Source organism: Saccostrea cucullata, unplaced genomic scaffold, assembly GCF_032062105.1.
Source record: "Saccostrea cucullata isolate Sc308-1 unplaced genomic scaffold, CSIRO_AGI_Scuc_v1 ctg9040, whole genome shotgun sequence".
Lineage (NCBI taxonomy): Eukaryota > Metazoa > Mollusca > Bivalvia > Ostreida > Ostreidae > Saccostrea > Saccostrea cuccullata.
The window spans coordinates 8,101-24,666 of record NW_026926332.1 but is presented as its reverse complement, the minus strand read 5'-3'; the positions used below and the strand labels follow the sequence as shown (position 1 = coordinate 24,666).

The window sequence follows — 16,566 nt, the reverse complement described above, 5'->3', positions numbered from 1 at the left end:
TCAAATGCAAAGCGTATTTTTTTCATGAACAACAACATCCATTAAAGCAGTTTTTGTATAAAGAAACACGAATATTATTTGCTCACCCATTAAAAATGCATTAGGCATGAAAAAAAGATGTTGGGATGTTTTCAGAGAAGCATACTCTTAGATGCATTTTGCTACAAGACATTCTCATCAAATACACCTACTTTAATTAATATCTTAAAAATATTTTATTCCATGGATCTGGTCCTAGTCTTATCCAGCATGCACGGGGAGACAAATTACACATGTTTGTGTCGCAATGAACGAGGTTTGTAACATTGGAGAATAATAATGACATATAGAAAATTGAATGATTGATTGTGTATTGTTTAACGTCCCTCTTAGAATTTTTCGACTCGTATGGAGACGTCACCGTATGCCGGTGAAGCCACCTCAAATTTTAACCTTTACTCGGCACTCGGGCCATTGAGCACCTGCCGCAGACACTGGGCTTCGGTTTTTAAGTTCTCATCCGAAAAGAACCATAACTACACTTCAAAGTGGCGAGCAGGTTGCAGGGTTGCCCGAGACTTAGGTCAGTCGCGGCCGAGATACGAACTCGCGACCTCCCAATCACGGAGCGAGCGCTCTACCGACTGCGCTACCGTGAACGGTCGTATATAGAAGAAGGATATGGAGATAACGAACAAATATTCAATATCGAATCGGTGAAACAATACAAAATAGGAGCAGAGCAAACACGGACCTCCGAAACATCAGAGGCGAGATAAATGAAATCGATGACTAACTCACAGTTAAGAGTATTACCCACCTGTCGGATTAAACAGGTTCCACTGTAATAAGTTAAAAGATAAAGTACTATTTATTCTTAGTCTACTTCCAGACATCTTCATTATCAGTGTTTGCAAATAAGAAAGAAATATTTCTGATTTCAAATGACTATATATATAAATATGAGTTATTTATGGCCCTCTTAAAATCAACATTATAGAATGCTATTCATATAGGCATAATTGATTTTCATTTTGTAGAAGATTTTACATGGAAAATATTTCCAATACATTTTTTTTTAACATTTATGTGCACTCATAGGCTAAAAAGGATGTCAGAAATGAAGCTTTTTTTTAGCAATCCAACCAATAGAAGACAAAAATTATTATTATTATTATTAGAATCTTCCGCTTTTCCTTCAAAAGGTGAAATCAAAATGATTTTTCTGCATTTTAATGCAGGTGTCATAACAGTATTACACTTTGCTTCACGTAAATTCATGGATGACGCAAAATAATCCCGGAATTTTTCCTTCCGATTCGAGCATTTTGATACGAGACTGGAGCTGATTTTTTTATGAGATGAAAAACAACATGTAAACTTCCTTTATTAACAGATTTCTTTAAAATTTCAGGCATGCTCATTTTTCTATATACACTGTCAAGAGTGGGGAGTGATTAGACCCTGGACTAGATTTTTCAAGCACCTACTTTTTCGACTTCGACCGAAACAAACTTGCGTGACGTGCTGGATGGCTATGTATTTTTTGGTACTAAAATCTTTATAAAGAATGGTTTTACAAGATCTGAAAAGGAAACGTCTCAGAAGTTTGTTTTGAATTAGTTACATCTACTCAAACTTGCGCATTTTTGGTAAGAATATATAGCAGAAATTAATTCTTGTTGCGACACTTGTATTTTTTCGGGGCCTGTTTGTAAACAACGCGCGGCATTGTGGGAAATGTGAAGGTACTGAAGATCTGATATACTAAAAACCTGATTTGACCTGATTCATAATTGTCAGTAAATATTCCAAACAAATGAATTTTTGTATAGCATAATACATCATACTTAAAAAGTCTTTAAAGAAGTCATTTAAAGTACTCAATATTATCATTTAATTTAAAATAATTAAATATCAGGTCTTTAGTATATCCGGTTTTTAGTGCGTCCCATCGAAATTGGACACATGTTGACAAACTCAAACTGAAATCGAGAAATGATGTGAAGTTGAACATTTATTCACCATACAAGCCGTATGTACATGTAGACATGCACGCACATTTAATCTGCAGCTAGAAGTACTTTATCAATCCTCTGGAGCATAATTCCAAGCAGAATTATCCCATTTACATATTCTTGTGTGAATTGTTAACGAGAAAATTCCGACCGTCACATTATGATGAACACTCTTGATTCTGTTCGGAGTCCCCAGTGATAGGGCAAACTGACCATGGTTCTGACGATTCTTGATTTGCTTGCAAGCAATAAGCTGTTGTTCCGAATGTCAATTGTCTAGGGCATTACTGTCAATGTGAAAGGTTTTTTTTAACCTTTCGGGCTTAATCAAGTGTAAATATATAACAAAAATAGATTTTAGTTCCGAGTAACTAGACGATTAATTTATTGAACGAATTTTACCATGGTTTGAACGTATCTGACCAAGGTTCGAACATGATATTAATATATACTTTTAAGTTACTTCTATACAATATTTATTTATAAAATATTTCCCTAGATTAGCCCGACTGTATTGTACTATTTTAAGAAGTATTCGGGAGACCCTAGTGCTCAGACGAAGTTTTTGAAAGTTCGGGGGGGGGGATTACTAGCAAAACTGAGGAGTGCTTGTGTACAGGATGTGTGTGTGTGTGTTTTTGTTTAGGTTTTTAATATCTATAGCTTTATATGGCGTGTATAGTTAATAAATAAACGAAAAATACGAGATTATAATTGAAGATTAAAGTGATTGACTGATTGTATATTGTTTAACGTCCCTCTCGAGAATTGTTCACTCATATGGAGACGTCACCACTTGCTGGTGGAGAGCTGCTAATATTGTCCTATAACTGGCACTCAGTGCCTTTGAACAGTGAGAGATTTTTTTCGTGCCAGCACCTACTGCAACACGGGACCTAGGTTTCTACGGTCTCATCCGAAGGACCGGTCTCCACGTCCCACAGTGGGATTCGAACCCGCGACGTAAGGATTTTTACTCCTTACTTCGCGACTATAGAGCAGACGCTCTAACCACTGCGCCACGCGGGCGACATCTGCCCTTAGATCTAAATTCTAAAAAAAATTAAAAAAATACAATATATTACTCAATTTGTAATTATTTCTTTGTTTTTTTGTATTCTTAGCATTTTAAAAGGCCAAGATAAATTAACAGATCATGTTATTTACATGTATTTTCTCTATTTAAGTAATTAATAGTTATTTCTATTCAGTGATACTGTGTTGTCTTTGAACATTTTTCTCGGGGGTATATGCCACGCACCATACAGTGAAAAATAAATAGATAGGCTCAATATTAACTCCTTTATACAATATATTTTTTTCTTCATGTCCAAAAAAAAAAAAAAATCCCCTTGTGTGGAGAGGGTCCTTAACAACTGTTTATTCATATACTAGTCTATTCATCAGCTGAACACAAAATATAAAGATTAATTAATATTTAATTATTTAAAGTAATACTTAACAAATTGAATTATTGATTGTTTGTGTGTTTTATTCAAGTTTCATTAGTTATATAACAGGTAAATAGTGATATCGTGATCATCAAAACGCTTGAATATCACGATGCCGCTTTCAACAGTTCATTCTGTGACCTAGTAAACAATTCGACTGTTTCATGATTACGCAAAAATATAGCTATAAATAAATCTTGAAACAGTTCAACATTTACTATTACTATGCATATAGTGGTTAAGGTAATAATATTCATTATCAAAGTCCATAAAACAATACGAAATAGTACGCAGGAGCGAGACAACCTGCGCAACATTTAGGGTACATGTCCATCAGATGCCATGGGAGGTCCATCCCCTGCTGACCGTTCAAACACGAGATGTGCTCCTTGTCATGATCGGTAAATAACGGAAAAATCCGTTACAATTCCGTGTATTATTAATGGACTAACAATAACTATAAAAGAGTCAGTCGGCATTTCACTGAGTGATTAATTCTTAAATCGTTATGATAAATGATATGAGCAGTTTCATTGTTAATCTTTTTTAATGGGTTATACCAGTGTACAAGTTTTAATACAACGACATAATGATAGGAGATAATACACGGAACAGTACCACACAATACATCAGCATAAAAAATAGATAAAAACATTATTACGTAAAAAGACTTGATAATAAATTTATTAGATAATATTCCTATAACTTTATTTCAAAATAAGAATATAGGAAGAAATCCATAACAAAATAATAAAATAATAAAAACAAGCTTCACTTTATTATATAACATAAATATTTGATAATAACTTAATTACTTCGTTATATAACACCGATAAATCTTTTATGATTAGAATAATTACGTCATCCCCATTCATAATATATTTAATATTTTATGTGCATTACAGTATAAGAGACGTGTCCAACACGTCACAGACATCAAAGAAAATTTCAAAATGGACTGAATGTTGTTACTTCACAAACAACTTAAAGAACAATAATATAAACCACGTCATGAACTCATCATATAAAGTTTTCAGTGAGGTTTTATCATCATGAGAGTTTCTTTTATCTCTGAGGATCCCTAACTGCAGTATACCAGGAATTACCCCTCGAATTTTCCAACCGGGACCGTTAAGGGAGCATCGTTTACAGGAGTTATACCACCAGCCTCCTCCTCCTCCCCATCTTACAGCACAGTTATCATCACCCCATCTGTCGTGGTCTCTGTCCATAGTGGAGAAGTACATCCCTGACAAATCTTTTGTTGAATCCCCGGTGTCTATCATACTGTCGCCTACAGTTATCAATTAAATTTTTTACATGGTCATTTCATCAAATCACATCATTCTTATTTCAAACAACTAATATCACATTTATCAAGAAATAAATAACAAGTACATAAACTTCAATGGGGATTGATGTGGGTCGGTCACGTTATCAAATCCTGTGTGTCTAACAAAGCATCACCTGTAAAGGGAATCACAAAGATAATTGATTGATATACCTTCTATCTAATTACAGGAGTACGCATACCTATTAATTTTACCGACATTTTCAGTAACTTGTAAAATACATAATACCTATAATAATAAAAAAGGAGTGCAACGCACTTTATGTAACCGGGGAACCCCTCGCTTAATATCGAGGCCACCGCACAATCAACTGTCAATCGAAAATCATAAAAGACAAATCAATATTTTCGGACGGGACCACTGTTTTACCTCTTGATGCATATGCTTTTAAAGCATGTTTTACAGCAGCAGTGGTGATGTTTTTCTACGACTTCGCTCAAATATATTCGCTGTTCCCGACGCCATTACGTGACGTCTCGGGCGGTCCATTCACTCAAAAGGAACAAAACTGTCTGAAGTGAGCAAAAAAAATGCTATTCTAGATGATAGAGAACATATGCGAAAAGAAACCAGAGACAAGTCAGTAGATATTTAATAAAATTTAAAACGGGGAGGGGACGGGATTGCATATATGGGGTTGTGGATAAAGAGCGAGAGGCAAGGGGGAACATACTAGAGAGTAATACTGCATATACTGACTTACTGTATGATGCATTTTACTGATTAAAAAAAGATTTTTTTTTCTCTTTTTTAATCAATCATAGAAAAACACATTCTGAATTGATTTTCACTATTATATCTCCTTATGGTACATAACATGTGCCTTGGACACTCTTTTATTCCCATAGCGATAGAATAATGCATATAAAGTGTGAGGGTCTTTTACTCTAGTACATTAATATACCTGCACTTTCTGAAGAAAGTTCGGTATATTGTTGTTACTCATGTCACATTTTACTTCCCTGAACTCCTCCTACATTTTTCACAGTACCCTAATCATCTTTTGGAGATGGTTGGTAGTGTCATGTAGATGTTCAGTAAGGTTTCGGAATACTGAGTTTGAACAGTGGGGTGAAGTAGTGGTAGAAAAATGACGATTTTTATGCAAAAAGCCCCATCTTCCTTGAAACCCCCTTCATTTTACTCAGTAGCCTAATCCTCTTTTGAGAGATTGTTTATGGTGTCATGTAGATGTGCTGTAAGGTTTAGAAATTTTGTTTTCCCCCCCCCCCCCCCCTCCTGGGAGGGGGGTGAAATGGGGGTCGAAAAATGACGATTGCTATGCAAAAACTCCCGCCTTCCCTGATCTCCTCCTACACTTTCCTCAGTAGCCTAATCCTCTTTAAGAAGATGGTTGCTGGTGTTATGCAGATGTTCAGTAAGATTTCGGGATTTTTATTTTGCCGCGTGGGTCAAATTGGGGTTGGAAAATGACGTTTTTATGCAAAAGCCACGTCTTCTCTGAAATCCCCCTTTATCTTACTCAGTAGCCTAATCCTCTTTTGGGAGATGCTTTGTGGTGTCATGTAGATGTGCAGTAAGGTTTCGGAATTTTGATTTTGTCCGCGGGGGGGGGGGGGTTATATGGGGGTAGAAAATGACGTTTTTTATGCAAAAAGCCCCGTCTTCTATGAACTCCTCCTTCTTTTTTCTCAGTAGCATAATCCTCTTTTGGGAGATGGTTGGTGGTGTCATGTAGATGTACAGTAAGGTTTCGGAATTTTGATTTTTTCCCGGGGGATCAAATTGGGGTCGACAAATGACGTTTTTTTTTTATACAAAAACCCCTGTCCTCCCTGAACTCCTTCCACGTTTTTCTCAGTGGCCTAATCCTCTTTTTTGGAGATGGTTGGTGGTGTCTTGTAGATTTGCAGTAAGGTTTCGGAATCAAAAAATCATGGCATACTGGGAAACCTCTTGTATTCTAACGAGTAATGTACATGTCAAATGTGAAAGTCATATCTCCTCTTATTCAAAAGTTATAAGCAACTGCAATAGTATTGAAAAATAGGTCAAGCTTCAAGGTCTTATCACAGCTAATAATGTACATGCATGTATAATATGAATGCCCTAACTTTTCTCTTTCAAAATGATGAATTTAAAATAATGACATTTAATGTACATGCATGTATAATATGAATGCCCTAACTTTTCTCTTTGAAAATGATGAATTTAAAACAATGTTATTTTCTTGCAGGTAGGTCAAACTTCAAGGTCGTAGATATAAAAAAAACCATGCCAATGTCACAGGTAAATACTAAAACGTTTGTTTAATATGAATGCCTTGTCTTTTCGCAATCAATAGATATGACCGTGATGACCAAGGTTAAATTTATTGTGACAGATGGACAGACTGAAATACAAATGTACATATTTCTATGTGAATTGGTTAAAATTGGCCCAGTGGCTCTAGTGAAGTTTAAAATGTAAAATGTTTCCAGACGACAGACGTAATGTGATAAGGAAACCAGAAAAGCTCAAAAAAGCTAAAATGTATAATTCACAAGTTACAGTACTTAAAAAGCTTTTTTCATGCAATTTTTTGATAAGCTGAAAATGTATGACATGTTTCCATTTTTGAAAAAAAAAATTAAAATTTTAGAAAACAGTATAATTGAAAACAGTTAATCAAGGTGTTTTGAGTAGTAAAATAAAGCCAGTGAACTTTTATAGCTAATTCAAACACAGAACTTAGTCAATTTTAAGATGCACAACCATTTAACCTTTTATAATAATTTCATTTACCGCCATGTGCAGTAAATGCCAGTTATCGAAGAAGAATAGCCTAAGCGCAATAACTCCCCTGTCCTCAACCAAATTTCCAAAATAGCCCAAAGTCATAAATGCGCTTACACACACATCCTCTCCGCTCGACGATTTTGATCAAGCCATCGCTGGCAACTTCTGTTTACCCTCCAGGGTTGTCAGCACCATATGGCTCCGTTTCTGCAAACCGTAGGCGCCAAATGCCAGATTGAGGATCGGCGCTTACTCATTGACACTTGCAATAATACTTGATCATTGTCCATTGTTTTGATACCATTGATTTATTATGTAATAACCTATCTTAAACAAAATAAAGCCATGACAGATACTGCCATTCTGAATTGCTTATTCTTTCGAGATAATTATTTTAAAAATATTTATATCATCATTTCTGATTCAAGGGAGAATAAGAGACACATGTACGACCAACATTCTCATGGTTTTATTTAGTGATTTCTTTGTTTGTTATGAAAACATCTCTCTCGGAAATTTTTCCCTAATATTGAGACATCAGCATTTTAAAAAATGAAGACAAAATGTGTTTGTGAATCACTGATGCCCTCGTATGGAAGCTCATGGCAAAGGTTTTCAGATGTATGTCAAACTCAAATGTCAAAGGGTTAAAATTGTTGGTATCAAGAATTTCTTGTCACAAGGAATACACATGCGAAATAATAATTTCTAATACTTCCTGTTTAAAAGTCACTTGCCAAGGGTAAAGTTTCTTCAAGTGAGTCAAACTCTAAGGTCAAGGTCACATATATTTATACTAACCTGTTAAAAGTTCATAGCATATACACATGGTAAGCATGAAAGCCCTAGCACCTACTAATCAAAGTTTAAGCCAAGATAAAAGTTTGGTATTGTTCTTGTAAAAATGGGTAAAAATCCAATTTAGGTCAAGATCTATTGATCAAGAGGTCAAAATTGGTGATGCCCAAATGAAAGGTCTTGTTACAGGGGATTAACCTATGAAATTAGGAAACCGTATCTATAGCTCATCCTACTTAAAACTTATGGGCAAGGTTAAAGTTTCTGCGGACAAACAGCCAAACAGATATCATATAAGCACATGAAACAAATTATGTATGTTGTCAAATCGAGAAAATTCTATTATTTGGAGTCACAAGATCAATATTGTAATTTCAGAGACAGGGAGTTGTTAGGGATATTTGATCCCCCCTGTGAATTTTTTTTCTCATTTATATAAGACTATTTACTGAAGCAAATAAAAATGACTTTGGATATCCTCCTCCTTAGAAAACATTGATTCCACGACCCACTATCATTGTTTTTATTTCATTTGTTTGTTTTCAGTTTTTTTTCTTTGCTTTTCAGGAAATTCTGGGCTGGAAAATTTTTTTTTTTGACTGAGGTGTGAACCCCTCTCCCGAAAAAAAAATTTGATCTGCACCAGTAACAGAATGTCATATCGACAACGTGAGATAACTTTACGTTGTGAAATTTTTCTACTGTGGCATGCGATTTTCTTTGACCCTTTTTGAACTTAAACCATATCATTTGCATTTCGGTTTATTTCAACCAAATTGATGCTTAATCTTGTACTTACTGTCATAGGTCCTGTAAACTTCATAAAATATAATCCAATTATAACACAAAATGAATTATTTGAATACATGCCACATTGCTGCACCATGTGCTATCCCATTCGGCATACCTTGGATGATTCCGTCGCATAAATGAAATGATTTTTTGCAAGCATGGACATTATATAGGCATTGATTTTTTTTGTTGGTTTAGCCCCCCACTTTCAATTACCCCTCCCACTTCCAATATGCTTCCAACGCCTGTGGTGTGTTTGTGTGGTGTCTGGGGGACATTAGTAAATTTTAAAAAAAATTAATTATGGGCAAAACATAAATCAAAATCTAAATTGCATCAACTTAATTCTTTTTTTTTCAGACTGGTAATGAATTAAGCATATAAAATGCACATAAGAGGCTCTGAGCCAAAGGTCACACAGTCACAGATTCTGAGGATTTTATACTCAACATGTACTGTGTAAAATAATTCTATAAAATTACTTTGATTTTTTCCTTGGAAATCCTAAAGTAAAGGATTATGTATTTAAAGGCAAACACCGTAGTGCAGGTATCACGGTCTCATAACAGTATCTAGTGTTTAAATGGATTACAAGTGTTTAATAATTTCATGCATGTATTACATGCACCTGAACTAAATTTGAGTAATCAGGTCAATAAATCAATTATGTAGATAATTATTCCTCCAAAGGCTGAATTGAAATTTAGGGCACGAATCCAGCACTTGATCAATCCCTAAGTATACTCACCGTCAATAGAAACGCAACACCCTCACTTTAGGTTGAAAATTATATAAATTAACTATGTACCAAAAAAGTTAGGACAACTTTTACTTTCAACTATTTAACGGTTGAATGAATTTCTTTCCACTACCGAAAGTTGCTCTTTAGCCCTTTTAACAGAAATCAAAATGTAACATTTTTAATGAAATTTTTATCAATATTTTGAGTTTTTAAGGTTTTGTAGCTGATAATCATAAGTACTGTACTAAAATCCTTCTTTCTTTACCGGATGTGATGCCTTTATTTCCTGAAAATGACTGATAGCCAGAAGGGGGATGTTTTATTTGTTTTATTTGATGATTGGCATAGTAAAAGATGTCCTAACTTTTTTGGTACATAGTTGTAACATGTATATAATTTTCACTCTAAAATAAGGGTATTGCGTTTCTATTGATGGTGAGTATATATATCCTTCCTCTCCCACCCCCACCACCAGACGGCTTCTATATCAACTTAGTGAATACCTCCTCAATATATATAGGTATTAGTACATGTCCTATAAAATGGCATCTGTATCTTGCTAACTTGTCATAACAACAGCGAAATATTGACCAGGAAAGTTCACATGAACCTAGAGTGTATTTTAAATAAGTAATAATAATGTTGTATGTTTTCCAATTCTTTTTTTTTTTTTACTGAAGTAGTATATTTTCAAAGTGTACAACTGTGCAATGATGTTGTTTTTATCTCTTGTTTCTACTTGTTGAAGATTTCGTCTCCAAAATTGAAAATACCTCAATTTGGGTTAGGATCCTACTCTCCCACAGATATAAAAAAAAAATAACAACCCTTGTCTGTCTCATGCCCCACGAAGTTAAAGAATAAAAATTCATTGCCTATATAGCATGGTGAAGTTTTATATATTTTACTTATTTTTCACAATAGACAAACAAGTAGATGTATCTGATGGTAAAATCTTTAGCTCTGGTTCACTGTGTATGATTGTTAAATCAAGACTTTTTTTAAGGGGGGGGTAAATGGACCGCCCTGAAACGTCATGTAGTGGCGTCGAGGACAACGTTTGCATTCCTTGTGTTATTTTTATAGGTATAAGAGTTTTTCTTTACTGAAAAGTTCTGTTTAATTGATAGGTACGCAAACTACCGTGATCTAATTGTAAGGTACTTCTAAGATAGACGGTTTTAGTTGCTGGAAAAAGCGATAATTTTTATCTAGGCAAGTTCTAGAATCCTCGGTGTCTATCATACTGGTGCCTGCAGAATAAGAGATGATAAATAACAGCGATAATTATTATTTACTATAATTTACATCATATTAATCTTAATACTGAAGTACGTCTGAGATACGCTGTTTAACATGGTATTTCCTGTAAGAGGGATAGTTATTATTTTCTCTATAATATTGCGAATTATATTATGACTTATATATTTTAATAGCAATTCACATAAAAATTAATTAAAAATCTTATTTCATTTAAAAGATATTAAAATTTCAAAATTTTGCGGGTTTGATTGACACATCCCTGCACTTTCACAAATTCATTTTATTCTTAATCCTTAGGAAAAGTGACAATCTTGTTGTGTATAAAGGAAAAATATTAATACTATAATCCAGAAAATTCAGAGTGGACATGTTCGAAAGCAAAACAAACACGCAATATATTATCAGTCTGTACAGTTGTGGTAAGCAGACTGTGTTAACTGAACGCACCCGGTGAATTATAAACATCAACAATAACAGAACTGTTTACAAAAACTGTGTACATAACAAGAGTGTGCTCGATTTGCTAGACCCTGTACGCAACTCGTTGTTCGGAATGACGATACTTGTGAAGGAGTTTTGCTTTCTAACATTTCTACTCTGAATAAAATTATTTTTCTAGATAAAAGTTTTTATATTTTTCATTAATACACAACAAGATTGCTACTTTTTCTAAGGATTAGGAATGATTGATTGATTGATTGTATGTTGTTTAACGTCTCTCTCGAGAAGTTTTCACTAATACGGAGACGCCACCACTTGCCGGTGGAGGGCTACAAATTTTTGTCCTATGCTCGGCACTCAGGGCCTTTGAGCAGTGAGGGATCTTTTTGGTGCCAGCACCTACTGCGACACGGGGCCTCGGTTTATACGGTCTCATCCGAAGGACCGGTCTCCACGTCCCACAGTGGGATTCGAACCCACCCCATAAGGATTGACTCCTTACTCCGCGACTATAGAGCAGACGCTCTAACCACTGCGCCACGCGGGCGACGATTACAAATAAAGTTAAAATTTGTGAAAGTGTAAGGATGTGTCAATCAGACCCGCCAAAAAATTTGAAGTTTCACTAACTTAAAAATGGAATAATATTTTTAGTTAATTTTTGTGTGAAATGTTATTAAAATATATAAGTCGTAATATTATAGAGAACATATTGACCTCAAATCTGTGTTCAAGTACCTTTAAAAAAACAAGACATCAAAACAATGAGCAATTCATATGGCATCCTTTGTTCTGTAACAATAAACTGCAGGCTTGTTACACTTATAGCATACTTTCTAGTATAACACCTAACCCCAGGCGTAATACACCTTTAAATTATGATAATGTTTTTTTTTTTATTTTATTATTATTATGTTTAATTTTTATTTATTTATTTTTTTTTTGGGGGGGGGGGGGGGCTGGGGTTGGAGGTAAACGCCACTGAAAATATATGAAAACATTATTAAATGTAAACAAATAAAAGCTGTTATAGACCATATATTTAAAGTGTTTAAAATGCAATGCGCAGTAAATCATTCAAAATTATAACGAGATAAGATATGATGTATCTGTAAATATTTTAAAATATTAGATTTTCATTAAATAAAGCATAAGTATTGTAAATGTGAAACGTATTGAGGTAATTTGAATTTGGCTTTTCAAACTTTAAACTAAACAAGTTTAATTAGCGTGGAATCAAGAACGTACACAGAATACAAGATGAAAACGCATCTTTATCTTTTTTCAATAATTTTATAACCTGTCAATACAGAAAAGTGGACAGTAAAACTCGGTTATAACGAAGTCCATGGGACCTATGAAATTACTTTGCTATATCCCTTATTCGTTATATCCGTATAAGAAATTCCTTTAAATTATATAGCTTGGGATCCAAGATTACTTAGCTATATCTGAAAATTCACAATATTCGTGTTCGTACTAACAGAGTTTTACTGTGATTATGACGATAACGTAATTTGAACCTAATTGTAAGAACTTGAATACACTTACCTAAAGTTCCCGTGGCAGGTCCTGCAAGAAAGAGTTGGTATTTTCCAGCTTCGTTAGAGACAGAGAAATCGTACGTTTCATAAAGCGTTGTACCATTCTGGAGAGTGATGGAAACATACAGGGATGAGGTGTTTTCTTTTGTTAATTGATGGATTACATCATTTCCTGTATTAAGATATATTTGACATCAGCTGAAAAACCCTTTGCAATACAATTAATTCTATTATAAGTATGAATATACCGTAATGAACTCTCAAATTACTGTCCTTAGCTATAGACAGTAATGAAAAAAAAATTGTCTCTTAAAAATATGCCGCTTAACGATTTTCTTCTCTTCTCTTTTCTCTTTTTTGATATATCAATCTAACATGATATGTAAATATCGTAGAACACATATTACCTTATCTAAAATTCTGATCTTTATTACGCTTTAGTCTGTTACCTGAGACGTATTTTTTCGACCTTTGCAGGAATAAAATTTCTTATTTGAAAGCGATTTACACTTACCAATCCAGACATCCTCTTCCGGTGAACCAAATCCGTTTTTATATTCCGTCCAGGTCCTGTTAAAGTCTAGGGATCCAGTAATTCTCTTTTGGATTGCCTTTAAAATTAACTCGTATAGCAAACCATTGTTAAAACTGTTGTGTGATCAATTTGTATGATATAAACTAAAATTATTCATATTTCATATCAATCTATATACTGTCAAACAACAAAAACATTGAGTGTGAAATAAATTCTATAATGTGTCTTAATATTAAATGAACAACAAACCGTCCATCCACCGCCCATTGTGGTCATATCGCAGTACGCCTGGACAGGACTGGTGATGGTTCCATAGGGATATATTTCAAAGATTCCTGAATTAAAGTATCCATCTGATTGAAGATCCTTACAGTCTATTGGAATGACTTAAGCAGAAAAAAAACTTACAATCCATAGAAATAACTAATAGAAAATAATCAAACTTTGTATATACAATATACAGAAATAAGTAATAGTAATCATACTGGAATCATGCCATGTACATAAAAGAAGATACAATATTTACATTCCGTGTATTTTTCCTTATGAAAATCATTAGAATTCCATGACATTCAAATTTCTATAACACAAGCGAAGCCTTGTCACCGCGCGTTAGAATACACAAAAGGAACTACATGCATTTTCCATAATCTAGTAACAACGAAATGTACAATGTTTTGACTCAATTTAATTTAAAACTATAACCCTATTAAACTAATGTAAAAATACTACAAATGTGCGTTTAAAAATACTTTGTCACTTTTTGCCTCTCAATGTTTGTTTGCGTTATTTAACTTTGCAATGTCATCTGACGTCACAAGCGGCTCTTACGTCTATTAACCACGTCAGTTTTGAAGGGCGCTAAAATCACATTAAAGATTAACGAAATAAGAAATTATGAAGATGGAAAATTAGAGAATGTAAATATAAGCATTGAATTCATATTTTTGGCTGTCTTCAGTCCTATAACACACCTGGTCGTGCCAACAAATTTATCATACCGCGCTAACGCGCGGTATTCAATTTGTCAGCACGGCCAGGTGTGTTTTAGGACCGAAAACCGGCCAAAAATATACAATTCAATGCTTTATTATAGCTCTCTAAAAGGATTAAGGTTATCTGTTAATTAAAACTAAGTTAGTCAACTACAATGTAGATTTTGTTAAGAATGCTCTTATAACAGAAATTGATTGATTGATTGTATATTGTTTAACGTCCCTCTTGAGAATTTTTCACTCATATGGAGAAGTCACCAATGCCGGTGAAGGGCTTCAAATTTAGACCTATACTCGGCACTCAGGGCGATTGAGCAGTGAGGGTTCTTTGTCGTGCCAACGCCTACCGTGACACGGGACCTACGTTTTTAAGGTCATATCCGAAAGACCCGTGACTTTCACTTCTAGTGCCGAGCGCTTGGCGAAGGAACAGTCACTACCTTTGTTTACGTCTTAGGTATGACGCGGCGCCGCGATCGAGAATCGAAACCGGGCCTCCCGATCACGAAGCGGACAACAGAAATTGAAGTGAATAGAAAAAAATCTAGAAAAGACTATTAATTAAAATTAATTAATCATTTAATCGACGAAAAAATCATATTATTAATCTAATTTGTGGCAAATGAAATAAAGAAAAATTACAGTTTTACATACAGTCATGTGAGTAGTATCTCCAGCCATCCTCATTTGACATCCCCGACGGGAAAATCATCTTATGGGTACGGCATTTCTTCATCTCGGGATTAAACCCATAGAAGCTACAATCTTTTTGACAACGTGCTGCACATTCTATAACTGATGTAGAGTTGTGCTCTCCTAAAAGGTCTTCATTCGATTTCTTATCATCCATGTTCATTTTTGCGACGTATTTCCTCGAAATAATGGTAGACTGGCAAACGTAAAAAAAAAATCCAAAACTAAAAAAAAATGCACAAAGGGCGCCCATGTCGTAATTTGTGGTTAAAGCAAGTGGCTACGTTGTGGGGTATCTTTAGAAATTTGCAATGTCGAATACCAAACGCCAGATATAAAAATCAATATATACATGAGCTATCAAACATGATTGGCTAAGGTTACGTACACCGTATGTTTCATTCATCGAAATATTGATTTGTTGAATATTATGTAAATTACCACAAATGTTGATTTTGCATTCCAAATATTCAAATGAAAATGTACTTGGGAATGTTAGCGTTAGAACCAAATATTGCACTTGCCTATAAAATATGACGTCATTGTAAGCTATTGGATGTGAACTAAAGATATGAAAGAATTTTTTTAAATTTATATTTAAAGATAAATTTACGCACGTATGTACGCCCGTACGTACGTACGTCCGTACGCGCAATAAGCGTAATGTTTTTAGCATGTTCATGCTGAGAAAATGTAGCAAGTGTTTTATCGAGACTTCCTTACAATCATTCAAGTGTACCAAATCAGCTAGATTCTGTAAATTCTATCCTAAATCAAAAATCACGGGATTCATTCGGCGGCGGGATTTGTTGGCTTTGGAATAATACAGGTACTTTCAATCATTAAGACTACCGCCGGAAGGCTTGAATGATAATCCTTGAGAAAGATAAATGCTCTGGTGAACTCAATGCACAAGAAAATAAAGGCTGTTACTGATGCGCAAGGGAGATATTGAGAATTTTTATTTTAATTTTTGGGGGTATCAACATATCAATTTCACTGAATCATAGATTATCAGTCAAAATCACACAAGATTTTGGTAACTTATTGACTAAAGATGAATTAAAATGTTTGATAACAATACTGGAAAAACGTTTTTGGACGTGATAGTTTTAATATTATAAAAATTTTATTATGAGTTTTCTTTTTTCCCTTTCAGCATATATTGTGTGCATCTAAACAGGGACATATAATTGTCTATGCATCTGGAGACCATGGCTGTAG

General features: G+C 34.4%; 1 protein-coding gene across 1 annotated transcript; it reads right to left on the bottom strand.

The window, feature by feature from the left end:
• Positions 1-4,554: 4,554 nt before the first annotated feature.
• On the bottom strand, positions 4,555-15,505 carry LOC134271407 (fibroleukin-like; the record flags this gene model as incomplete). Its single annotated transcript, XM_062753612.1, has 5 exons — positions 15,304-15,505; positions 13,904-14,040; positions 13,634-13,730; positions 13,127-13,291; positions 4,555-4,742 (listed from the first exon to the last, which is right to left on the bottom strand). Coding segments are annotated over exons 1-5 (789 nt in total), but the record flags the coding sequence as incomplete, so codon positions are not given.
• Positions 15,506-16,566: the final 1,061 nt, after the last annotated feature.